Raw genomic sequence first — 26,169 nt, forward strand, 5'->3', positions numbered from 1 at the left:
AAACCTGATCTCTTTCTTTGATAAAATTACCAACTTGGTAGATGAAGGGAATGCTGTGGATATAGTATATCTTGATTTCAGTAAGGCCTTTGACAAGTCCAATGAGAATCTCAGCAACTCCACAATGCAAGGCAGAACCAGACAAAAAGGAAAGGCGCATCCAGTAATTAGTAAGGCACTGTAAATTGTTTTAATTTGTTTCTGAAGAACTACAGCGGGGAACAGCACAGACTCTATAAGGATGCGGGTGTAACATGAAACCTAATAGAGGCTCTTTATTAAGTTCCTTCACTCCTTCTGGAAGCTGAAATTTGAACGTCCTCAACAGGTGGGTGAAGAAAAGGAAAAGCTCCTTCTTGGCCATCTGTTCCCCCAGACAAACCCGAGCACCTGCAAGGAAATACACAAAAGGCAAAAGTGAGTAAGAACCTATTCTTTGGTCCTGGGGTGAATGGCTTTTTCCAATGGATCATGAGAACAATGACAATATATATTGTACTTGGAAAAAGCAGATCCACTCCCAGAAGGGCTTTACAGTTTGGAACTAAGGAAGCTCTTTTCCACTCCGCTTTTTCATATCTGCCCACTAGCATTTATTTGCCAACCCTATGAGTTGGCACCAGACTTTGGCTGGCATAATGATGCCACTTGCTTGCTGCCAAGCATCAACCTTATCCCCCAATTTGTGGCATAAGCATTTCCCACTGTCCTAATTTGGCAGAGACAGTCCTGATTAATCTTCTCTTGTCTCACTCTTTCATTTGCTTCTAAAATGTCCTGGTTTCTCTCGCCTCCTCCCACTTTTCCCCTTCATCCTCAGCCTATCTCAGTCGCTGCAAATTGAGATGGTATTTTAATAGGCCAGGATAATCCGAGAGTATTCTGGCCCGAAAGCTTCCCTGACCTCTCTGCAGTGGCAGGACCAGGGCTGGCTTCATCCAGTGCAGTAGTTCTCTGAAATCATTATATGCTCCCTTTTGAAAGAAAGAAGGGAAGCTGGCAAAATGATCAATGGACAGCAGTCCCAAATCACATTGGTTGCATTGCATATCAAGATATCAGCTAGGGAGTCACAATGCACATTGATGGGCCCTATGAGCATTGGGACACTCTTTGCAAGGCTCCTGTTATGCTTCTTTGAAATTCATTAACAATATTTCTTGGCATCTCTGCTACATAAATATACATAAAGCTATGTAGCATAGACTGTAATAGAGGATGCTGGACATGATTCCTCGCCCCAGGAATGATGGAAGCCCCCTTAACTTCCATCATTGGGGGATATGGCCCTGTAAGATCTTTGTGGGGCTAATGTGGTTCCTTAGCCTTCCACATTTGTGACTCCATGAATTGAATAAGATTTTCTTAGGCAAGAAATACTCAGAGGTGAAAATTTCTTCTTGCTGTTAACTGCCCTTTAGTTGTCCCCAACTCATGGAGACCTTGTGGATGAGACATCCCAGTCCCAGCCCCTTATCTCCCACTGTTCTGCTAAGTCTTGTAGATGCCTACTCATGGCTTTCTTAATAGAGTCCACCCATCTGGCCTTTGGTCTTCCTCTCTTTCTGATTCCCTCAACCTTTCCTAGGATTGTTGTTTTTTCCAGTGAGTTGCGCCTTCTCATGATATAGCCAAAGCACAATAGCCACAATTTGATCCTCTTGAATAATCAACCTGATCATCTTCCAGGGAGAGTTCTGGCTTGATCTGTTCAAGAACCCATTTGTTTGTCTTTTTGCCCATTCATGGTATCCTCAGAACTCTTCTCCAGCCCCACATCTCCAATGAGTTGATTTTCTTCCTGTCGGCTTTGTTCATTGTCCAGGTGATGGGGAATCCCATGGCTTGGACAATTCGAACTTTAGTTATGTGCAAATACTGTCATAGAAATATTCCTGTGTCCTTTGGAAATTGAAATGTGAAACCATCTTCAAGCACAAACAGATGAGACAAAGTAACTTCCATAGTTGCTATAGTTGGGTTTTTTTTTAAGTTAAAACATTAGTAAGACCACTGAATGACCCAATTCAGATTTGCACCTTGGTGATACAACAGTGACAGAGTGAAGTTGGAGGCTTTCACAGCCGGCATCCATAGTTTTTTGTGAGTTTTTCAGGCTATGCTGATTCTCTGAAGGTGCCAGGCACAGATTCTGCTGAAACGTCAGGAATAAACTCTTCTAGAACATGGCCACAGAGCCCCCAAACCCACAAAAAACAACAGTGACACTTTGACCCTTCCTTTTCTGTACCATTTTCTCAAACAGAATCCCTCTTTCAGAGATGCTAATGTTAGGAAGGAGGAGGAATTAACCCTGCCGATTCCGTCATCAGCTGCATCCAAACTTCATATATTTGGTCATGAAATTCAAGAAATCCAGTCATGGTCCTCATATCATTGGATCTACTTTGATCCACACATTCCTCTGAACCATATAAGAGTAATTATGAATTAATTCTACTCTTACCTATTCCAAATGGCAGAAATTCTTCTCTACTTCTAAAATTTCCCTCCTTGTCTAAAAAGTGATGTGGGTTGAATTCTTCAGGGGTCTCCCATCGCTCAGGATCATGAAGGACAGAATGTAGATCCGGAATAATAAAAGTTCCCTGAAAGAGAGGGCAAAACCTGTTGACTCAGAATGGATCCAAATAGGCACACTTTCAGTTTGCTTTGTGCTGCCCAAGGAAAGATCTCAATGCAGGTATAGTCTACTATCTACATTAACATGTATTTATATGCACGCATGCATATACATTTGAATGCAGAGGTTCATGGGATTGCTTTGAATGGATACTATCTGAAAGACCATATAAGCCATGAACAAGAAGCTGACAAAAGCCAGGAAAGTGAACTGTTGCAAGACCAGCTACGGTGAGATTTATAGCCACCTGACTTTCAGATGCCAGGCGCTAAATTGCTCAGGGTTTCTTATTTATAAGGTGTTGGCTCTTTGCCATGGTGCCATGTCTTGTCAACATGCTGGAAAGGATACGTTTGCATGAAGTGTCTACCCTCTCAGCCTTAAGAGAAGGCAATGGCACACCTTCTCCAAATAAATGTTGCCAAGAAAACTTAGGGTAGGGTCCCCATAAATCACAGATGCCTTGAAGGCACATAACAACAAACTATTATCTCACTTTCAGCTATTGTACTATTCAGTGTATATATTCAGTGTGAGAGCCAGCATGGTGCCATGGCTTGAGTGCTGGACTATGACTCTGGAGACCAGGGTTCAAGTCCCAGCTCAGCCATGAAACCCATTGAGAAGCCACACTCTCTCAGCCTCAGAGGATGGCAATGGCAACCCTCCTCTGAAGAAACCTGCCAAGAAAACTCCAGGATCGGGTAGCTGCCCTTAGGGTCTCCATAAGTTGAAACACAACAAGAACAGTACAAATGAAGAAAATATCATGAATTGTCCTGTCTAAACATAGGACTGACCAAAATTAACAGAATGTTTTAGGTGAAAAGAAGATGTTAACAAAGAAGAATATTGGAAACCCTTTTTGGAATATATGAAGGGAATATATATATATATATATATTTTCCACATATCAAGACATTTTACATATCAATACATGATATAAGTCTAATTGGTTGATCCTGTTTAGGTGTCAGGCATATTTAAAGGCAATTGCTTCCTACAGCAATACAATGCTGCTGTTGATATAGGTTTCCAAATTATCTAGTTGGAATTACTACTATCTATTCAGTGTGTGTATGTGTGTCTATATCTATATTCTCCATCTATAAAGGTTCCCCACTTCTGAATCTGTCATGGCTGAAGTTTAGTATCCTGTTAATAGTAGAAGCTATGTGTCTGACTACTTCCTACCTTTGGGATGTGAAAACCGCGCAGCTTCACATCCTTCACGCATTCTCTGGGGAGCCCAAAGAAAAAGACGTATTTGGCACGAAGGACCTCATGAATCACAGCATTTGTGTAGGGCAGTTTCTTCTGATCCTGACAGCAGATTGATTCAGAAGAACCCAAAACCTCTTCCATCTCCTTGTAAACTTTATCTGATGAAACACAGTGAGGGAAGAAGCTTTACTTTGGACATAGCTTTTCTCTCGTGAACATTAGTCTGTCATTCAAACATAGACCCAATTCATATGGACTCAGTCAAGTAAGGTCATGTTCCCACTATGATTTAAAGCAAATTGCTGATCGGCTTATATGACTGTCGTTCCCATTTGAAACTGGTTCCAATCCTACTATGATCAGTTTCAATCGTGATTAAGTGACTGAAAAACACCTCTTTCCTGACACTAATTCTTTGGCGGTTCTTTCTGAAAAATCAATTCCAAAGTGTATTTAAGAAGTGGGAATGACAGATCTGAATTGCATCAATCTGGAGTGGAGGGACTAATGGCAGAGGGGTGTTTACCATCCCTCCTCAGTTTTTGGTATATCCACCATTCCCCCTCTCAGCGCTGCCTTTGTGATGTGGCCTATGGGCACATGATTTTTTTAAAAATTGATAGAAGATTTGATTCATTGATTTTGCAACTACTTGCAATTACCTGGGTGCCAAGCCGGGCGATCGGACTGATGGCAGCTCAGTGAGGCAAGTAGTTGCAAAACCAATGAATCAAATCTTCTATCACTTTAAAAAATATATATAGTTCCCAAACCAGGCTGCCGCTAACGTCACCAATGACGCACAGATGATTGACATGCATTTTGAAGTGGCGTGAACAAGTGGGGATGGCAGTTGTGCCAAAAAAGACGTGATTATAATGGGATAATGAACAGGTCTGCTTTCATAGTGGGAACAATGGACCTTTGGGAATCGATTCACTGAAACAGAGGGAAGGCGAATTGCAAACCAGTTTAAATGTAAGTGGGAATGGGGCCTAAAGATATCTAGCATTCTCACTTGGCTCGCATGCATTCTCCATTGGGGTGTGTGAGTGTGTGAGTGTGAGTGTGTGTGCGTGCGTGCGTGCGTGCGTGCGTGCGTGCGTGCGTGCGTGCCTGAAATAGATCTGCTAGCAATTTTAAAATATTTATACTCAAACCTGATGGAACCTATAAGCATAGTTGCTTCCTTTGAGGGAATCATGGCTGCCAAGTGTCATATATAAAAATACATTTGTAGAATACTCCATACTGCAATAGTGGGCATTGCCAGATTGATTTTGCTCATTAAAAGAAAAAGATTTGAGTGTATAACTTGCAGAAATTCCTGAAACCATGTTGCAGCAAAAAGGAATATTGGTAGAAAAAAGATTACTAATGGTTCTGTATGGTGTGATTTGTGTGATGCTAGACCTAGTCTCCACTGGGTTAAGTTGTGCATTTAGTTAGGAATTACGCTATTCAGCATTGCCATTCAACACAAGCGTTGTCTAGTACAAACACATAATTCCACATGCAAAGATTTACTCTATGAATGTACGATCAAGGATTTTGGCCATTGTATTGGCTAGGCTGCATGATCCGGATTCAACGCAAACACAGGAGAACGAAGTCACTTGTTAAATATGAACAGATATGTCTATTCCACCCATTATGAAAAAATGGTAGTACTGTAACCCAATTTGTAAACAAAACAAAACCAAACCCACAATGTTGTGCTCCTTGCTCATTTTCTCTCACCTTGGATATCTGGATAAGCCATCATGAGGAGTAGTGCCCAATGCAGGCTAGTGGCACTGGTCTCTGTCCCCGCGATAAATAAGTCAAGAATAAAATGAGCCAAGTTGTCTCGGTTATAGGTAGATCTGGGATCACTCTTGTTCTGTGGTTGAGAGTAGAAAGGTGAAATATTGTTTAAAATGATGTACAGGTCACACATCAAAACCACACAAAGTTTATAGAGCTTTGCTAGCATGGCATCAGATCTTTTGTTTCATAACAGAGTGTGCAGTGATTTCCTTGCAGATGTTTGTGCATGGAGAAAGAATTCAGAATTTGCATTAAAGAGGAGCATGGAAAGAGAGGATTGTTTGAATACCCCAAAATCATGCACAATTATGATGTTGTAATTACAAAGCACATCCCTTTCTGAGACACTTTTTCAACATATCCAGGTGGAAAGACATTACTGGCCCAGAAGGCTGAAGAAGAGGATCAAAGGTCTGGGAACCAAATCTTATGATAGTGACATGGAGAACTGGCTATGTTTACTTTGGAGAAGAGAAAACTTAGAGATGTCACAATAGCCATCTTTAAAAATTTGAAGAGACGTCATTATGAAAATGGAGCAAGCTTGTTTTCTGCTGCTCCAGAGACAAGAATGGATTCCACCTAAATATTAGGAAGATTTTTTAAATCTCTTATTGCTGTTCAGCAGTGGAATGGGTTGTTTTGGAGGGTGGTGGGCTCTCCATCTTTAGAGGTCTTTAAATTGTGGATGGATGGGCATCTTTCCGGGTGTTTTAATTGTGCATTCCTGCATGCCCTGGGGTTGAAATAGATGCTCTTGTGATCCCTTCTATGTGTGTGTGTGAGTGTGTGAGTGTGAGAAGTTGTAACTGACTGTAAGGGGTGGTGCTCATCTCTGTTTCTAAACCAAAGAGCCAGCATGACTGGACCGAACGCTGTTACCATCCCACTGAGAAGTGGTACCTATCTACCTACTTGCATTTGCACGCTTTCAAACTGATAGTTTGACAGAAGCTGGGGCTAGTGGCAAGAGCTCACCCATCATGTGGCACTTGAGCCTTGAGCTGCCAACCTTCCTATCTTCCAATTGTCAGAATTGGCCTCTTAACCACTAAGGAGTTTATCAGACAAGGGAAATTGGAAGTATAATCCAATGGCAATCCGAACGCAGTCATGGGGTTTCACGTTATTGCGTGATAGACTACCACATGCAATTTCGGGCAATGGGAAGTCAGTCCAAACGCAATCATGGGGTTTCACATTATTGCGTGAGAGGTGATCACACGCAATTTTGGGCAATGGCAAGCTATTTTGGGGCAATGGGAAGCCAGTTTGAACACAATTTGAATTCACGTAAATTCGCTGAACTAGTGAATTTACGTGAATGCGTTCTGGCCCCACTTTTCATTCGAAATTAAGAGACATTCCTCCCGTGTGATAAGCTCCAAAGCCACTGCTCCTCTTAAAAATTGTGTATATTGTGGTTTTTTTAGACTTTGAGTTTCCGTTTAATCTTCTGTAAACTGTCTTGATTCCCAAACTGGGGGGAAATTTCATTTCATTTCATTTCATTTCATTTTTATGCTGCCTTTCTTCCAAAAATGGACCCAAGGCTCTAAACACTTTGAAAATATATTTTTTTAAAAAAACAGTTAAAATATCCTAGCTAAAACAATATAAAAATTAAGATTAAAAATATACAAGAGTTTTAAAAAAGCATATTCTGAAGCACATATCCCATAGAAAAGCCCCCGGTTGTGATTTTGAAAAGCCTGCCTGAATAACAACATCTTTACTTGCTGGTAAAAGGGCAGCAAGGAGGGGGATATTATTATTATTATTATTATTATAGGATATTATTGGAAATAAGTTTGGACATTATTATTATTATTATCATCATCATCATCATCATCATCATCATCATTATTGCTTAGCCATCTCTCTTTATGGATCAAGGTAGGGAACAAGAGCCTCAGCGCATAACATCAGCTAAAAGAGCATGTAAAAACAAATGTATAATAAAAACAATCCGCCCATCCTTTAAAATTTATCGTTTAAACATAGTCTGGAGAGGCTTGCCAGCAGAAACTAACATTTACAGCTGTTTTAAACTCACTTTTCCCACAATCTGCGGGAAAAAATGTCTTCTAGGCAACCCAAGTCAGCCTTGTTTTGGCTGACTGAAGTAAATGTTGCCCAGAGGACCTGAATATTTGGGGTGGATTTTATGGGAGAAGCTGATTCCATGGATATGTGCATTACTGTAAGCCTCCTGGGCTTCCATGGTGGGAGCAAGCATTTTTTCTGCTGCTCCAGAGAACAGGAGCCAGAGCAATGGATGCAAATTGCAGGAAAAGAGATTCCACCTCAGCATTAGCAGGAACTTCCTGAGAGTAAGGGCAGTTAGTGGAACAAACTCCTTCCTCGGAGTGTAGTGGAGTCTCCTTCCTTGGAGGTCTTGAAGCAGAGGCTGGATGACCATCTGTTGGGGATGCTTTGATGGAGAGTTCCTGCACGGCAGAAGAAGGAGGAGGGGGCAGGTCTGGATCAGGGCCCTTCTTGGGTCTCTATGGTTCTTTAGAGGCCTTTAAGCAGAGGCTGGATGGCCATCTGTCAATGAGGATGCTTTGATGGAGAGTTCCTGCATGGCAGAAGAAGGAGGAGGGGGCTGGTCTGGATCAGGGCCCTTCTTGGGTCTCTATGGTTCCTTAGAGGCCTTTAAGCAGAGGCTGGATGACCATCTGTCAATGAGGATGCTTTGATGGAGAGTTCCTGCATGGCAGAAGAAGGAGGAGGGGGCTGGTCTGGATCAGGGCCCTTCTTGGGTCTCTATGGTTCCTTAGAGGCCTTTAAGCAGAGGCTGGATGACCATCTGTCAATGAGGATGCTTTGATGGAGAGTTCCTGCATGGCAGAAGAAGAAGGAGGAGGGGGCTGGTCTGGATCACGGCCCTTCTTGGGTCTCTATGGTTCATTAGAGGCCTTTAAGCAGAGGCTGGATGGTCATCTGTCAATGGGGATGCTTTGATGGAGAGTTCCTGCATGGCAGAAGAAGGAGGAGGGGGCTGGTCTGGATCAGGGCCCTTCTTGGGTCTCTATGGTTCCTTAGAGGCTTTTAAGCAGAGGCTGGATGACCATCTGTCAATGAGGATGCTTTGATGGAGAGTTCCTGCATGGCAGAAGAAGGAGAAGGGGGCTGGTCTGGATCAGGGCCCTTCTTGGGTCTCTGTGGTTCCTTAGAGCTCTTTAAGCAGAGGCTGGATGGTCATCTGTCAATGGGGATGCTTTGATGGAGAATTCCTGCATGGTAGAAGAAGGAGGAGGGGGCTGGTCTGGATCAGGGCCCTTCTTGGGTCTCTGTGGTTCCTTAGAGGCCTTTAGGCAGAGGCTGGATGGCCATCTGTCAATGAGGACGCTTTGATGGAGAGTTCCTGCATGGCAGAAGAAGGAGGAGGGGGCTGGTCTGGATCAGGGCCCTTCTTGGGTCTCTATGGTTCTTTAGAGGCCTTTAAGCAGAGGCTGGATGGTCATCTGTCAATGGGGATGCTTTGATGGAGAGTTCCTGCATGGCAGAAGAAGGAGGAGGGGGCAGGTCTGGATCAGGGCCCTTCTTGGGTCTCTATGGTTCTTTAGAGGCCTTTAAGCAGAGGCTGGATGGTCATCTGTCAATGGGGATGCTTTGATGGAGAGTTCCTGCATGGCAGAAGAAGGAGGAGGGGGCAGGTCTGGATCAGGGCCCTTCTTGGGTCTCTATGGTTCTTTAGAGGCCTTTAAGCAGAGGCTGGATGGTCATCTGTCAATGGGGATGCTTTGATGGAGAGTTCCTGCATGGCAGAAGAAGGAGGAGGGGGCAGGTCTGGATCAGGGCCCTTCTTGGGTCTCTATGGTTCTTTAGAGGCCTTTAAGCAGAGGCTGGATGGTCATCTGTCAATGGGGATGCTTTGATGGAGAGTTCCTGCATGGCAGAAGAAGGAGGAGGGGGCTGGTCTGGATCAGGGCCCTTCTTGGGTCTCTATGGTTCATTAGAGGCCTTTTAGCAGAGGCTGGATGGCCATCTGTCATTGGGGATGCTTTTATGGACAGTTCCTGCACGGCAGAAGAAGAAGGAGGAGGGGGCTGGACTGGATCAGGGCCCTTCTTGGGTCTTTATGGTTCATTTGAGGCCTTTAAGCAGAGGCTGGATGGACATCTGTCAGTGGGGATGCTTTGATGGAGAGTTCCTGCATGGCAGAAGGGGGTTGGGCTGGGTGGCCCTTGGGGTCTCTTCCAACTCTAGGATTCTATGAAAAAGGTGGGGTATGCAGTGAATAAATAAATAAATACATGTCTTTTTATTCTTGTGTGTTAAGAAAACCTTTTAGATCTCTCTGAGAGTCTGTGGCTTATTATGTCTCACAAGATGTGCTTCTGCCAAGGCTGAAACTTTCCCTGACTCCTTCTTCCACTGGAGTTTTTGGGTGAAGCAGGGCTGAACTGCTATATTACTGCCACCTACTGGTGACTATAGAAAAGGCATTGTTGTTGTTGTTGTGTCTTCACATTGTAGTTTTTTTGTGGGTTTCTCAGTCTATATGGCTGTGTCCCCTGAACCCTGCTTGGACCTCTGAGTGTCTCTCTCCATGGATGGTTGGAGTCTATGTTGCAGAATTTTTAGCATAATTTTGCTTGCGGGGAGATTAATGCTATGGTCCTATGTAGTTGCTGCAATCTTTGGTGTCTCCTTTTGTGGATGGGGATGTATATTGATTGCTTCCAATCTGCCGGCCATCGTTTTGACATGTTAGTTAGCACTATAGTTGACTCTGTCAATGTGGATTGCAGCAGTTCAACTGGAATATCACCTGCTCCTGGTGACTTGTTTTTCACCAGTTCTCTTATTGCAGCTTCCACCCCAATTTTTTGAATTTGGGTTCATCTTCATATGGCTCTTCGTTCCACATGTCCTTCGTTTTGTCATCTCTTTTGTATAATTCTTCTGTGTATTGCATCCAACCTCTTTGTATTCCTTCCTGGTCTTGAATTGTGTTATTTTTATTGTCATAGAGCCTCCCAGTCCTTGGTTTGAACTTTCCTTTGATCTCCCTGATCTTGTGGAATAGGTCTCTCATTCTCCTCTTTTTGTTGTTGTCTTCTATTTCTCTGCACTGCTCATTATAGCAGTTTTCCTTATCTTAAGGCACTAGCTGTTGTACTGTTGCATTCATGGTTCTTAGCTTGTTCCTGTCTCCTTTTTGTTTTGCTTCTCTTCTTTCCTTTATTGCTTGTACCGTTTTATCTGTCATCCATGGTTTCTTCTCCTTCTTTTTGCCCATTGAAAGTGTCTGTCTGCATTCTTCTTTTATTATGCCCTTGGCTTCAGACCAAAGCTCTTCCGGTTCTCTGTCAATTATGCTTAGTGGTGCAAATCTGTTCCTTATACTGTCGATGAATTTGGTGGAGATACTTCTAGTGGCGATACAATGAATTCCACCTAAATATTAACTCTTCTCTTCCAAATATATAACCTATTTGGTTTTTGTGTTGGCCATCTGGTGATATCTATGTGTATAACCTTCTTTCTGGTTTGATGAAAAATGTGTTAGCAATGAATAGGTTGTTGGCTTCACAAAAGTCTATCAGATGCTCACCTGCTTCATTTCTTATGCTTAATCCAAATCTGTCTACTGTTTTTGAATCCTCTTTGCTTCCAACTTTGGCATCCAAATCTCCAATAATCAGCTTGACATCCTGTGCCGGTGTGTTGTCAATGTCTTCCTGTACTCCTTTGTAGAATGTATTGATTTCTTCTTTTTCTGCATCTGTGGTTGATGCATGTACTTGAATTATGATGATATTGATTGGTTTTCCATTTAGTCTTATTGAGATGATTCAGACTGATTTTGCATTGTATTCTATGACTGCTTTCACCGTATCTTTTCTTAGCATGAAAGCCACTCCGTTTCTTCCTGTCTTTTCATTCCCTGAGTAGAAGACTGTGCTGTTGTCTGGTGGAAAGCCATTGCTGTCCATTTTAATTCTCTCACCCCCAGTACTGGGGGTGTTTATGCATATGTTTATGCGTTCCATATCCATTTTTATTATGTCTAGCTTCCCTTGGCTCATGCTTCTCTCATCCCAAGTCCTTATTTTATGTGCAATGTTGCTTCTGATTGCATTTGCCTTTCTGAGTGTGTCAACTACTTGTCTCACCATCTTTATGTTTTCCTAATTCTCTGCTAGTGCTCCGATCCAGCCTGTGTCTCACTCGCAAGGACTCACCATAGGGTTTACCAGGTGAGGGAGTCATGCAAGGAGGGCCACCTTCACAGCCCTGTGCGCAGTACTAACAAGTGTTAGCTATGGTGTCACTGTTGTTCTTTTTCTTTGGTGACACCCACCACTACTGCTGCTGCCCAGTTTTAGGAGATTATCGCATATCGTTCTCAGAACGTTCTGCATCGTAACGTGATGAGAACGTTCCTGGAACGGATATTACCGCGTTGAGTAAACTGGAACGTGATCAGAACGTGATCGGAACGCATTTTACCGCACAGCGCTTGCTTTTTCTTGAAACCGTTCCCAGAACATTTTCCACGGAGGTCCATTCAAGCCGAGAGAAATCCATTCTCTCATTCCTCCGTCTCCTGATTGGCTGAAAGAATGACAGGCAGGGAGGCAGGCAGGCGAACGACTGCAGTGAGGGAAGGGGTGTGGGGGGGGGGGGAGAAGGAGGGAGGGAAGGGAGGGAAGTTGGGACAAGGGAGAGAAGAGGAAAGGAGGGAAAGAGAGAGAAAGAGAGAGGGAAAGAGGGGACCAGGGCAGAGAGCAAGAGGGAGAGGGTCTGGCTCTTTGCTATGGAATTCTGGGAGTTGTTTGCTTGCTTTTATGTGGTGCTCCAAACAGAGGAGCTTTTGTGGGTTCCTTCCTGGAGGGAAGAAGGAGAAGGTCCTGGGCATCCCTGCCATCCCTGTTTCCTGCAGGCTGCCAGCACAGGAGCCCCGCTGGACATGACACCAGAGGCCCCCCGCAGAAGCAGCCAGACCCTCTCCCTCTTGCTCCCTGCCCTGGTCCCCTCTTTCCCTCTCTCTTTCTCTCTCTTTCCCTCCTTTCCTCTTCTCTCCCTTGTCCCAACTTTCCTCCCTTCCCTCCCTCCTTCTTCCCCCCCTGCCCCCCCCACACACCTTCCCTCACTGCAGTCGCTGGCCTCCCTGCCTCCCTGCCTGTCATTCTTTCAGCCAATCAGGAGATGGAGGAATGAGAGAACGGATTTGAGAACGGATAAGAATACTGCACAGACCTCTGTTGGAACGTTCTCATCATGTTATGCTCGCTGGGAACACATTTAATCCGTCCCCTCCTGGAACACATGTAGAACACATTTAGAACGTTCTGAGAACGCAGTGCGGTATTCTCCTTAGTTATAGTTAGCATGAGGGACATTTAATCCTGCCATTTTACTTCTAGCCAGAAGGTGGAACCAGAGCAGAGTGGAAGATGAGTTCTGGCACTACAATTCAGAAGGAAGGAGCAACCTAATTAACTCATTATATAGACTCTTTGAATGTTGCTGTAGCAATCAATTAAGCCTTGCATGTTGCAATCAACAATCAGTAAAACCTGTTCTATTAAATGAACGGGAGATCTGCACACAACCTTTGCCTCTTTCCTGGAGCGGAGCCCATAAAAACTGGTGGATATGAACCCTCATTTCCCACCTAAAGATGACCCCTGAAAACTGGAGGCACACAGCCAAGGCCTGATATCTGGCTATCCCATTCCCTGGTCATCATAAACAGCCAGAGCAACAGGTTCCAGCCCTTCGAAGTGCCTTTATCAGCACAGAAGCCACGCAAATTTCTGCTTCCTGCCTGGCCTGTGTCACGGCTTATGTATGTATATGTTGGTGTTCCTGTTCACTGTCTTCGAGCTGGTCCTAACTCATGGTTACCCTGTGGATGAGACATCTCCAAGCCTTTGCTTTGGTTATGCTCCATTGCTCCATTGCTTTGATTATGACATAGAATTGGAAGAGACCACAAGGGCCATCCATTCCAACCCCATGTATGCAGGAACAGATCCTTGCAGATTCAGATCCATGACCTGAATTGAGTCTATGTGAATATGTGGAAGGTCCCACAGAACACTTCAGGATCTTCAAATATGTTGTGAATATTGTGTGAAAGTCTTCTGCATCAGGGAGAAAACTGCAGTGATTCTTCATCTTTGCATGTGTGGATCTGGTGCCTTTTCTGGTATTTAGGCCCCTATAAGACTCCTAATCCAATGTAATGTCTGACTCTAATAGGGATAGAAATGGTGTGAGAATGGACTCAATGCAAAGCCCAGAGGTACTCTCCACAGCCCCACAGGAATCCTAGTTTGACCTTAACAGAGATCAAAATGATTCCTAGGATGAACAGTATTTGCATACAAAAGAGGAGACTTACTTTTTCCATCTGCAGCAGGTAGTAGTCAACAATATCCTGCGATTCAGAGTCCCGCTCCTCCTTGTGCTTCTCTATCTCTCCCATGGTAAAAGAAATCTCTTTCTTGGCAAAATCGAAAATTTTGTGATGAGGTCCCGGGACGTAGTTCATCAGCCATGGCAAGGTCTCATAAAGCTACAGAGAAGAAGGGAACAGTTTCCCCCACGGTCAAGTTTAAGACCAGTGACAGCATCTATCTGTTCTTCCGTCATTGTCTGTCACAGAGGTAACAACTTTTTACCCACATATTATTTATTTATCTATATTTTATTTTATTTATTTAGTGTGCATATTTTCATTGCCACATTCATGTATATTTATATTTTAGCACTGTATAAGGAAATAACATTTTTCAAATTAGAACAGTCTTATTGAAGTAAATTCAATATTTAACTCAATGTATGTGTAAATTTTGCCCCAAATTTTTTTAGGATCAAGGCCTCCAAGTCTCTCTTTCTCTCTTTTTTAATTAACAGTCTCTTTACAAATTTACAGCAACCAGCTCAGCATGAGTGTTTTTGCATTACATCCATATAGCATCCATATCTACTCATTCTTTTTTTTTCTTATACATCTTATATCTCCCACATAATTCAAACTATAACGTAAATTTGGGTTACAATTTCCCCCTTATAAATGAATAAATAAAAATTGTCTTGTTAATTGTACAAATACCTTCCATCGCGTTGTCTTCCGAAAAAGCCCTTTACTTGCCTTTCTACCGTAACACCGATAATTTGTGTCTTCTGATTTCTACAAGTATTGTAGTTATCTACTAGTCGACTCATTACTGCCTTAGCTTGTATAGTATCTTTGACAAACAATACAGTCTTATAAATTGTCTTCATTTTCCTCTTTCTTTGCCAATTATCTACAATAATTATCCTCAACCCCCCCCCCAAAAAAAAAAACCCTTGCATGTATCTTGCATTATGTGACCATATACGGTCTATTTTAAACTTTAACTATAAGTTTAAGATCACATCTAAGTATCCTACTGTGATTTTATAGCTGCATACATATCATCCATTTATAACTCGGCAAATCAGGCCTCCAAGTCTCAGGCCCCGCTTGAGCAATTCGTATACTATCACCCTGAGGGTCCCGTCGCATTGTTTGAGAACCAATTCCTCTGGAAGAAAATTTAAGTATCAAAGTCTAGGGAGATTATCTCACGCACTTTATTCTGTCATTTTCCCAATGGGATATTCGTGCATTTAATTTCAGAGATGGGTCTTACTGCATTCTCCCATATGCAGCCCGTATGCAACCTGGGTTTATCCATGGTTTTTCAAGGAGGGGAAAATCCTGCCCTTGAAAAGCCATGGGATAAGTCCAGGCTGTATATCTTTGAAGTTAAACACATGTGTATCCCATTGGGAAAATGACGGGACACTGTGCATGCAATAATCTCCGGGAATATTCTTCTGGCTGTCACTGCCAGTCTCATGTTACTGAATGCCAGGTAGCAACAATGAGTAAGAGTGTTTTTATACACATGAGCTGGAACATAAGCTGCAGGCTATTGGAGAGAAACCAAATCTGGCTTTGCTCATTCATAGTCTATATTAGTAATGAAGGTTAGATTAACGAAACATCTACTATATGGCATCATAGATTAGAAAACAAGCCAGGGCATTTAACTGGCCTGGAAACAAATCAGTTCAGATCTTATCTGAGGTTGGCACAGCAATGTTTAAATTGAACACAATGGGAAACTCTGACAGGATTGGGAAATACCTGCTTGGGCTGAATCAGCCCCAATGGATAAAAGAGACAATGTTTGAAGAAGAGCCAATCAACAAAACAATCAAAAAACAGTATATACGCATGTATAAGTCTAGAAATTTAGGTCAAACAAAGAGATGTCTGGGGAAATTTTGTCACTTTTTTGACATTGTTTTGCTTTGCTTTATCCTTTAGATCCTTTGTTATATGCCCCTACATTTTACCCTAACCCTATCCAAAATCCATAATTTTGCCCCCAGCCAAAATTTATACATGAGGTCAACTTATAGTATACGGTAAGAACCAGAGGAACATAGGCCATGTACAGACCAGCACTTTGTGGGATGAGAAGCTGAGTGTCTGGATGCTCAAAGCCCTACCGCCGCTGCCAGGGTGCCACTTTGGTGCACACGGGTCCACACAGCGCACGGCATGATGATGGCCCTCCTGCACTGCCTCCAAATAACACAGCGCCAAAGGGGCATCATCATGCTGCACGGCAGCAGATATAGTGCCTTTAGAGGGTGCAAAAAGAAGTGGCATGTGGTTGCTGCGGCCCTGATCCGGGGCAAAAAGAGTTGGCATCTTGCCACTCCTTCTGTACAGCTTCTCTGGATGCAAAGAATAATGAGGAATAGCATAGTGGAAGTGCCTTTGCTCTGGATATCATGTAAGCTAGGGCAGGTCTACAGAATACTCTGGGCTGCTTCCAAAGTATTCTGGCACCGGAGCTGCCTTGAATGCTACTCACACTTTGGAACTATGCTGGGCAGCTGTCTGACTGTGCTGCCCACTGCCACTGGCACTGGCACAAGTCTGAGGTTCAAAATGAGGTACCCAGCAGCACATGGCTAGGCACCTCATTGTGACTGCAGAAGGAGTGATTTGCACCAACAGCACCAGCAGCAGGCGGCACGGTGGGACAACTGCCCCGTGTCACTCCGGAGTGGTCTGGTTTTTCTTGAAAACTCAAGAGCAAAAGGTGAGTCTTTTAGTGGTGTTTAGTGGATCTGACATGGAACTGGCCTCACATTGTGAAGACAGTCCACAGTTAAATTGGGACTTTGGCCTTGTGTCATGAAGACATGGCACCATAGAGGGCAGGGGGAAAGTGGCTCATTTGCCCCATGTAGACAAGCCCCTAGAAACCAAAGAAGGGGATGATGCTTCCACAGAACCACTAGGGTTAGAAACACTGACTTAATAAGAGGATCATGCTATGGTTGCCCTGATCAAAATGCTCTGAAGGATCTCAAGCGGAAGAATGAATCCAGAGAGACATCTAAAAGAGACAATGTTGTAGTAATAGTTGACTTTAACTACCCTCACACTGACTGAGTCAATAAAGACCTTAGAGGTACAATTCCTGAATTTCCTAAATGTGTTATTGCTGTGTGCCTTCAAGTCATTTCTGACTTATGGTGACTCTAAGGTAAACTTAACATTGGGATTTCTTGGTAAGTTTCTTCAGAGGGGGCTTGCCATTGCCATCCTCTGACGCTGAGAGTATGACTTGCCCAAGGTCACCCAGTGGGTTTATATGGCCGAGCTGGCATTCGAACCGTGGTCTTCAGATTTGTAGTTCAATGCTCAAACCACTATACTACTCTGGCACCTGTGCAACTGGCTCAGGAGAAGAACAACAGAAGATCAGGGGACCAAAAACCCCATCCACAAATCTTCAAAGGGGTGGAACAATTGATTTAACAGCAAAAGTCATGCTTTGAGTTTGTTTTTTTCAGCTTAGAAAAAAGGCAAGTAAAGTGGGATGTGGTAGCAGAGGTGTACAAAACTATGCATACTGGGGAGGAAATGGGATAATCCATCTACTGGAACTAAGTGGTGAGTGAGTCGTGACAGATAAAAGGAACTATTGCACATGGTACATAGTTCAACTGTGGAACTCATTGTCACAAGATATAGTTATGGTTACCAATCTGGATGGTCTTATAAAGGAACTGGCAAAATTTATGGGGAATGGACCCCTCAATGGCTATTTGTCAGGATGGCTGTTCTTCATCTTCAATATCAGAGGCAGTATGCCTTTTTCTATCAGTTGCTGGAGAGGGCAAGATGGAGGTACAGTTGCGCTCAAGTCCAGCTGGGGTGCTTCTTTTGGGAAACGGTTTGGCCACAGGGTGAAGAGAATATTGGTCTTGATAAGCCTTTGGTTGGATCTAGAAGGGCTCTTCTCATGTTCACATACTGTCATGACCAGGAAAACTTAGGTGTTGTTGCCTTCTCCTTTACGGACTTTCCTGATGCTCAAGATCTTCTCTGTATTTCACACAATTAGAGATATTATAGGCACACATAAGGTTCAGAATCTTTTCCATGGGTCAGTTGTTTTCTTCTGATGCTACCATGCACAGTTATTTTAATGCCTTTATAGGTGTTGCAGTTCTGATTACAGTGGACCCACCAGAACAGACTCCAGAGCCATGATTTTGATCATCTGCGGTTCAGTGAGCCCCATGTTATTAAATGGCACTGATGTGAACATGCACACTTCAGCATGCCTGCATTCATGTCACCACTATTTAATAATATGGGGCATTATCATCTGCATTTTTGGGAAAAGAGGGAGAGGGGTCTTCTGGGAAAGTGTGGACAGTGCTGCCAGTATCAGACTGTTGTGGGTGCTGGTTGTGCAGACATCCCATTCTCCCAATGGATCTGGAAGTCCCCCAAGAAGCCAGTTTTCCCATCAGTTTGGACACAGCTGGAATTATTGTCACAGTTTTATCTCAGCTTTCCTGCAGAAGCTTCAGTTTTACAGACATGCTACTCCCACCTCTTGTTGTTTTCAGAATAACTGGGAGCAACTGTTAAGCCTTGAGGCAAGAACCAGGATATGTCTGAAGCTAGGTTTAAACCCCTAGCCTTATTTTTCTAAATCCAACATTCGAGCCTCTGTGACAAAGCTTTCCAGAAAGCTGACAGGTTACTGCGGGAAAATGAATGACCCAATAGGAAAGAAAAAGATAACTTACAAGAGCAGTGACGCTAGTGCCATATTTTGACACGGCATCAATGGTGTCTACCCTTCTCTGGAATTCTTCATCTTCCACAGAATACCGGATTCCAAAAGCCATGCCACTAATCACATTGCAAACTGCATTAGTGATGGGGAGAAACGGTTCAAAAGGCTGCTCTGTAAGGGAAGTTATTTACATCCACATTAATATTATTGTGGCTGATTTGTTCATGCTGTCAGTGAGTCCAATCAAAAATCTACCAAACAGTGATACCTTTATTGGGACAACCAAAATGCACACTATACATGTTGCAAACTTTGAAAGATCTACTGGATTCTTCGTCAGGCAAGGTGTTAAAAACCATACAGGCTAAAAAGGTTGTCACAGGCCTGCAAAGGAAGTATTTTTTGTGTTGCAAATGGATGTTAAATTTTCCAGACTTTGAAAATCTCCCAGTAGCCACATGGCCAGAAGGAGAAGGCGCCCGCCTGCAAGAAATACCCCTCCATACCATCTCAACTGAGAACAGAAACAGCAAAATGCAGGCCTAGGATTAACATCTTCATTGTTCTTCTCCTGTATGATTTTGAACACCTTGCCTGAAGAAGAAGCCAGTGGGGCTTCAAAAGCTTGCAACATGTATATTGTGCATTTTGGTTCTTCCCATAAAGGTATCACTGTTTGATGGATTTTTGATTGGATTTGCAATATGGCCAATACAGCTTCAAAGGATGCTATCAGTGGGATTTCATTATTGCTCTAGAAAGTTTGTTGAGTTATGGATCTTCAAGTCAATTGTGATGTATGGTGATTCCATCCTAAGATGTTCTTGGGAAGCTATATTCAGAGGAGGTTTACCATTGCCTTCCTCTAAACCTGGAAGAATGTGAGTAGTACAAGCATGTACAGTGTAGAAATAATGCTGCTTGGCACCATTTTAAGTTCTGTAACTCCTGGAATCATGGTATTTGTAGTTTTATGAAGTTCTGTAACTCCTGGAATCATGGTATTTGTAGTTTTATGAAGTCTTTAGCCTTCTCTACCAAAGAATACTGGTGCTTCTTTGGTTGTTGTTAACTGTCCTCAAGTCGACTTTGAAATCATGGTGACATCTCGAGTGGGACACATCCAAGACCCCTGTCCGCAACTCCTCTGCTCAGGTCCTACAGGGCTCAGGGCTGTGGCTTTCCTGATTGAGTCTATCCATCTCTGGCATGTGGCCTTCCTCTCTTTCTGCTGCCCTCCACCTTTCAGAGCATTATTGACCTTTCTAATGAGTCATCCCTTCTCATGATGTGTCCAAAGTAGGACACTCTCAGATTGATCCTCTTGGCTTCCAGTGAGAGATCAGGCCTATCTGTTCTAGGACCCATTTGTTTGTCCCCACTATTCTCAGCACTCTTCTCCAGCCCCAAATTGAATTTATGTGGATTTTCCATAGTCATTATTTCTATTTTCTTAATGTTCAGCATTAAGCCTGCCTTAGTATTTTCTTCTTTCTCTTTCCTTAGTAACTGTTGAAAGTCTTTGTTGTTTTATGCTAGCAGTATTTTCCTTACCTTGGATCATTGATCAGAATGGAGACTGCAGTCAGGAAATAAGAGCAAGGCTGGGAATGGGAGCAAAGAAAGAACTAGAGAAGATCCTAAAGAGCAAAGATATACAATTGAGTGCTAAAGTTATAAACTTCCAGGCTTGGAAGTTTATAACTTTAGCACTCAATTGTATATCTTTGTTATTCCCCATCATTGTGTGAAGAGGTGAGAGCTGAACAGTGAAGAAAGCAGATAAAAATATAATCAATTCCTTTGAGATTTGGTGCTGGAGAAGAGTGTTGAGGATACCATGGAAAGCCAAAAGGACAAACAAATGAGTCCTTGAACAGATGAAGCCTGAACTTTCTCTAGCAGCTAAGGGGCTCGACAGGCCGCTCCTTATAGGGCCAGATCAGGTCACAGCAACTACATGCCGTGGCCCCGATCTCTCCTTTCCGTGGCTCAAAAAGAAGTCACAAAAAGCAGCTCCTTTTTGCACCTCGGAAAGGGCACCATAGCCACCAGTGCATGGCTTTTTGGCTCTCCTTTGGCACTGCGTCATGCAGAGACAGTGTCAGAGGAGCACTGTGGGGCCTCATGCCATGTGGAGCAGTGCGCGGCATCACGTCGGCCTGGGAGCTGAGCTGGGGAGAGCGTCATGTGGGCGCCATGCCCCAACTCCACCCCCAGGTCGGCCTTCACAGCTGGTCTGTCGAACTGCTAAGATAATCAAATTGAGGCTGTTGTAGTTAGGCCACATCATGAGAAGGCACAACTCATAAGAAAAAACAATAATGCTAGGAAAGGTAGAGGATAGTAGAAGGAGAGGAAGGCCACATGCCAGATGGCTAGACTCACTAAGGGAGGTCACAGACATGAATCTACAAGACATAAGCAGAGCAGTGGAAGACAGGGGTCTTGGAGATGTCTCATCCACAGTGTTGCCATGAGTTGAGGGTGACTTGAGGGTAGTTAACAACAACAAGCTAATAGTATGGTTTCATCCACGTATGTTAGATTGTGGATATTTCTTCCTCTGATCTTCACCCCACCTTCCTTTGAGTCTAAACTTGCTCTGCATATGACGTTTTCTGCATACAAGCTGAACAAGTCGGGTGATAGAATACAACCTTGTCTGACTCATTTGGTGATTGGGAACCACTCTGTTTCTCCATATTTTGTTGTAACAGTAGCCTGAATACAGGTTTTCCATCAGGACAATCAACTGTAGTATGAGAGTATTTCATAACTTTTCATGATGTATGCAGCCAAAGGCTTTCCTGTAATCTATAAAGCGATACTTATTTTCGTCTGGAATTCTCTGGTGCACTCCATTAACCAACGTATGTTTGCAGTGTGATCCCTAATGCCTTTTCCTTTTCTGAATCCAGCTTGCACCTCTGGAAGTTCTTGTTTCATATATGATAGTAGTAGTAGTCTATGTTGAAGAATTTTGAACATGATTTTGCTTGCGTGGGAAATTAGTGCGATGGTCCTGTAATTGCTGCAATCTTTTCTGTCTCCTTTTTTGTGAATATTGACCTTTTCCAGTCTGAGAACCACTGTTTTGTCTTCCGTCTATTTTTGGCTGATTTTAGTTAGTACTAAAGTTGATCCTATCTGTGCAGCTTGTAGCAATTCTGTTGAAAGATCATCCGTTTCCAGTGGTTTATTCTTTTCAGTTGCATTAAGTGCAGCTTTCACTTTGCTTTCAAAGATTTGGGGTTCATCTTTGTATGATTCCTCTTCCCAAGTGTCATTTATCCTTTCATCTCTGTTTATATACCTCTTTACTGTGTTGTTTCAATCATCTTTTTATTTCAACTCAACTTGATACTATGTAATACAAATCCCAGGATTCTGGAGGATGAAGCCAAGGCAATTAATATGGTGTCAAACTGCATTATTTCTACAGTGTATATAAAATTAATTTAAATTTTATTTTGCTAGACGTTTATGTCACAACTATTGCCATTACATTCAGTGAGATGCACAAACTATGACTTATGAGTACCATTAGTTTGAAAACGTTAAGATGTGATATGGAAGGAGGTCGAAGGGGTTTCCTGGAGTCCTGAGTTCAAAACTTTACACCAAGCTGGAAATGTATAACATACAACTGTGAAATTGCAGGAGAATGTACATAGAGTTTTACAAAAAATGCATGTACCTTTCAGTCAAAAGATTGTGTGATAAAGTTTCTATAGGCTGGGACTTATATATGAACATTATTGTCTAGCATGACATACCTTTTGTACTTGCAAAAGTCTTCACAAGATGCTGCGCCTCTTCTTCTATTTGGTTCTCCATGCTTTGCCTTCCCATCCCCATCTTCCTCAGAGTAACTAGAGCAAACCGTCTGTGCTGCTTCCAGAAATTGCCATTCGAAAATATAACACCTGCAGCTATCAGGAGTCAATAGTAAGTCATTACTCACAAACATTCATATTCATGTTTTGTTAACGCATTTTCAGAAGTCGGTGTTCAGTGCAGACCCTGCTTGTGTTTTCACGAATTTAAGACATTCTTTTAGCACTGGAAAACTCCAAGGCTGATAAGAGTTTAGAAATAACATATTACTTGTAGTGAAACCTGGCAGTTCATTGCTTTTTGGAATGCTGTTGTTGTGCATTCAGTAAATAACAATAGAAACAATATCATAGTAATTTTTAGAATCTGCGCCAATTCTGGAATGTTTACCTTTCTTATTGTGGGAGTTTGATTTCACAATTTCTGGCAAGACCTGACTGTGGGATAGTCGCTCCATGGATGAGTGGAGATGGAAAGCATGCGCAAAAATATTCAAAATGTTAGGGGAAAACGTGCGTTTCTTTTAAATATCAAGAAACCCTGATGAGAAGCATCATGCGCTGATGGGAATCTTCACGGTTTGAGAAATTCTGCAGAAAATTTGCAGATTTAGAAAAAATGTTTCCTAAGCTTAAAAGAATCTGCATGGAAATAATTATTTTCTGCACAGGAAAAGCAGAAAATACTACAGTTGTAGACATTCTGCACAAAATTTCCATATGATTGATTTGCACTAAAAAAAAAAAAGGCATTTTCTGCCCAAGAAGCGACTTTTCCTGGGCATAAAATACAATTTCTATGCAGAAATGTGCATAAAATAATATTTCATCTTTATGCCTGAGAAGGAATGTAATTCTTTGTGATAGCAAAGAGGTTCAGCAATTTTCTCTCCGTTGCAAGAAAGTCTTCAAAACCCATGCAGTTCCCAAAGGATATTTGCAATTCAAGACTTATTCTTTGCAAAATTTGGACATGGTTGTTTTGCCTATAAAACAGCATTTTCTGTACAGAAAACAGCATTTTCTGCTTCATGTTATATACAAAACTAAAATGTTGTTTTCGGTTCAGAATTTTTTTTTATTTTTACAAATTGACCATGTGTGAATTTTATGCAAAATGAATACCCAATTATAGCATTTTCTATGCAAGAATTAATATTTTTATGTTGAAACATTATTTTTTATGCAGAAAATGGCATTTCGTGCACAGAAAATGCTGGATTTTGGCATAATAAACACACTGAAATTTTGTGCAGAGTAAATTCCGAACTGCAAAGAGTCTCATCAGTCCAGGATTCTTCATTTTTTTAACCATCATCTCAATATTTTAAAACATCCTTTCCATTCCTATTATATTATAATATTATAATGGTTTAAATACAGTGCAGTTTTCAAAAACATCAGAGTAGCTTTGAAATTTGCAAATTCTTTCCATATGTTATCTCCTTCCCCCCCAAAAAAATGCTGAACCAATTTTTTGCCATCTTTGTGTAAGATCCAGGATCTGCACTGTAGAAATAATGCCATTTGGCACCACTTTAAGTGCTCTGGCTCCATCCTGTGGATTGCTGGGATTTGTAGTTTTACAAGGTCTTTAACCTTCTCTACCAAAGAACACGGGTGCCCCACCAAACTACAAATCCCAGGGTTCTGTAGGATGGAGCCATAGCAGTTAAAATGGTGTCAAACTGCTTTATTTCTATACTGCAGGTGCCCCTTGTGTCACTGTCTGAATGTACAATGACCTATCTGGCAAACAAACAAAAGCAGTATAATGATTAGTTCCAGAAGCCGCTTGATTTGAGAAAATAGAATCATAGAATCATAGAATCGTAGAGTTGGAAGAGACCACTAGGGCCATCCAGTCCAACCCCCTGCCATGCAGGAAATCCAAATCAAAGCATCCCTGACAGATGGCCATCCAGCCTCTGTTTAAAGACCTCTAAGGAAGGAGACTCTATCACCCTCCGAGGGAGTGCATTCCACTGTCGAACAGCCCTTACTGTCAGGAAGTTCCTCCTAATGTTCAGGAGGAATCTCTTTTCCTGTAGCTTGCATCCATTGTTCCGGGTTCTGTTCTCTGGAGCAGCAGAGAACAAGCTTGCTCCCTCTTCAATATGACATCCTTTCAAATATTTAAACAGGGCTATCATATCACCTCTTAACCTTCTTTTCTCCAGGCTAAACATCCCCAGCTCCCTAAGTCGTTCCTCATAGGGCATGGTTTCCAGACCCTTCACCATTTTTGTCGCCCTCCTTTGGACACGCTCCAGTTTCTCAATGTCCTTTTTGAATTGTGGCGCCCAGAACTGGACACAATATTCCAGGTGGGGCCTGACCAAAGCAGAATACAGTGGCACAATTACTTCTCTTGATCTAGACACTATACTTTTATTGATGCAGCCTAAAATTGCATTGGCCTTTTTAGCTGCCGCATCGCACTGTTGACTCATGTTCAACTTGTGGTCTACTTGGACTCCCAGATCCCTTTTACATGTAGTTTCATTCAGCCAGGTGTCCCCCATCATCCTATATCTGTGCATTTCATTTTTCTGCCCTAAGTGCAGTACCTTACATTTCTCTGTGTTGAATTTCATTTTGTTAGCTTTGGCCCAGCTTTCTAGTCTATTCAGGTCATTTTGAATCTTGATCCTGTCCTCTGGGGTATTAGCTATTCCCCCTAATTTGGTGTCATCTGCAAATTTGATAAGTATGCTCCCAATTCTGTCATCCAGGTCATTGATAAAGATGTTGAATAGCACTGGGCCCAGGACAGAGCCCTGTGGGATGTCTGATAAATGACACCTTCTGAGATTTCTCTCTCTCTCTTTTTTGCAGCTTTGATGTTCTGCTGCTATCTCTCTAGAAAAAAGCCCAGTGAAATCAGTTTTTGTGGTTTTTTGGGGGTATGTGGCCCATGTTCTAGAAGAGTTTCTTCCTGACGTTTTGCCAGCATCTGTGGCTGGCATCTACAGAGAATCATGGTGAAACATCAGGAAGAAACTCTTCTAGAACATGGGCCACATAGCCCCAAAAACCCACAAAAGACTATGGATGCCTGCCATGAAAGCCTTCGACTCCAGTGAAATCCTTTTCTCCAGCAACTTACCTATTTTATCAAATGCTCCTTTAACAAAGGCAGTGACTGGTCGGCCGCCAAAGTCATCCGGGCGGTCGATCATCCCTTCTTTCACAGCCTGGTATCCAGACAGTACTACTACAGGTTTTTGCCCTAACCAGACCGTGTAAATGTTTCCATAGCGCTTGGCCAGCTGCCATCAGGAATAAAGGAAAAAAGAGAAGAGAAGATCAATTATGTATTTAAACCAATGCAGGGTGACCAGACATCCTCGTTTTGCAGGACATGTCCTACATGACAAACTTCTGTCCAGGCGGAATGCCAAAATGCCCTCTGTCAGGCAGGGGAGCATCTGAAGACTAAAGCCCTGGAGGTTTAGTACCAGATGGAGGGTATCAGTTCTCCCAGGAAATAGCAGCATTAATGGGTGATGATATATTGTAAAGTCTGGAGCTAAAC

At 42.6% G+C, this 26,169-nt stretch overlaps 1 protein-coding gene across 1 annotated transcript in view; it reads right to left on the reverse strand.

Moving 5' to 3' along the window:
- Positions 1 to 190: 190 nt before the first annotated feature.
- Positions 191 to 26,169, reverse strand: part of LOC149317868 (cytochrome P450 2J2-like) — a 30,591-nt gene continuing 4,612 nt past the window's right edge. The window contains exons 2-9 of the mRNA XM_089513249.1: positions 25,741 to 25,903; positions 22,572 to 22,727; positions 18,803 to 18,963; positions 14,043 to 14,216; positions 5,609 to 5,750; positions 3,839 to 4,026; positions 2,468 to 2,609; positions 191 to 390 (exon numbers count right to left, since the gene is read on the reverse strand). Coding sequence (XP_089369375.1) covers positions 191 to 390; positions 2,468 to 2,609; positions 3,839 to 4,026; positions 5,609 to 5,750; positions 14,043 to 14,216; positions 18,803 to 18,963; positions 22,572 to 22,727; positions 25,741 to 25,903 — 1,326 coding nt within the window. The remainder of the gene's footprint in view (positions 391 to 2,467; positions 2,610 to 3,838; positions 4,027 to 5,608; positions 5,751 to 14,042; positions 14,217 to 18,802; positions 18,964 to 22,571; positions 22,728 to 25,740; positions 25,904 to 26,169) is intronic.

This window comes from Sceloporus occidentalis, unplaced genomic scaffold (assembly GCF_023333645.1).
Source record: "Sceloporus occidentalis isolate IW3139 unplaced genomic scaffold, rSceOcc1.0.p SCAF_2, whole genome shotgun sequence".
NCBI classification, from domain to species: domain Eukaryota; kingdom Metazoa; phylum Chordata; class Lepidosauria; order Squamata; family Phrynosomatidae; genus Sceloporus; species Sceloporus occidentalis.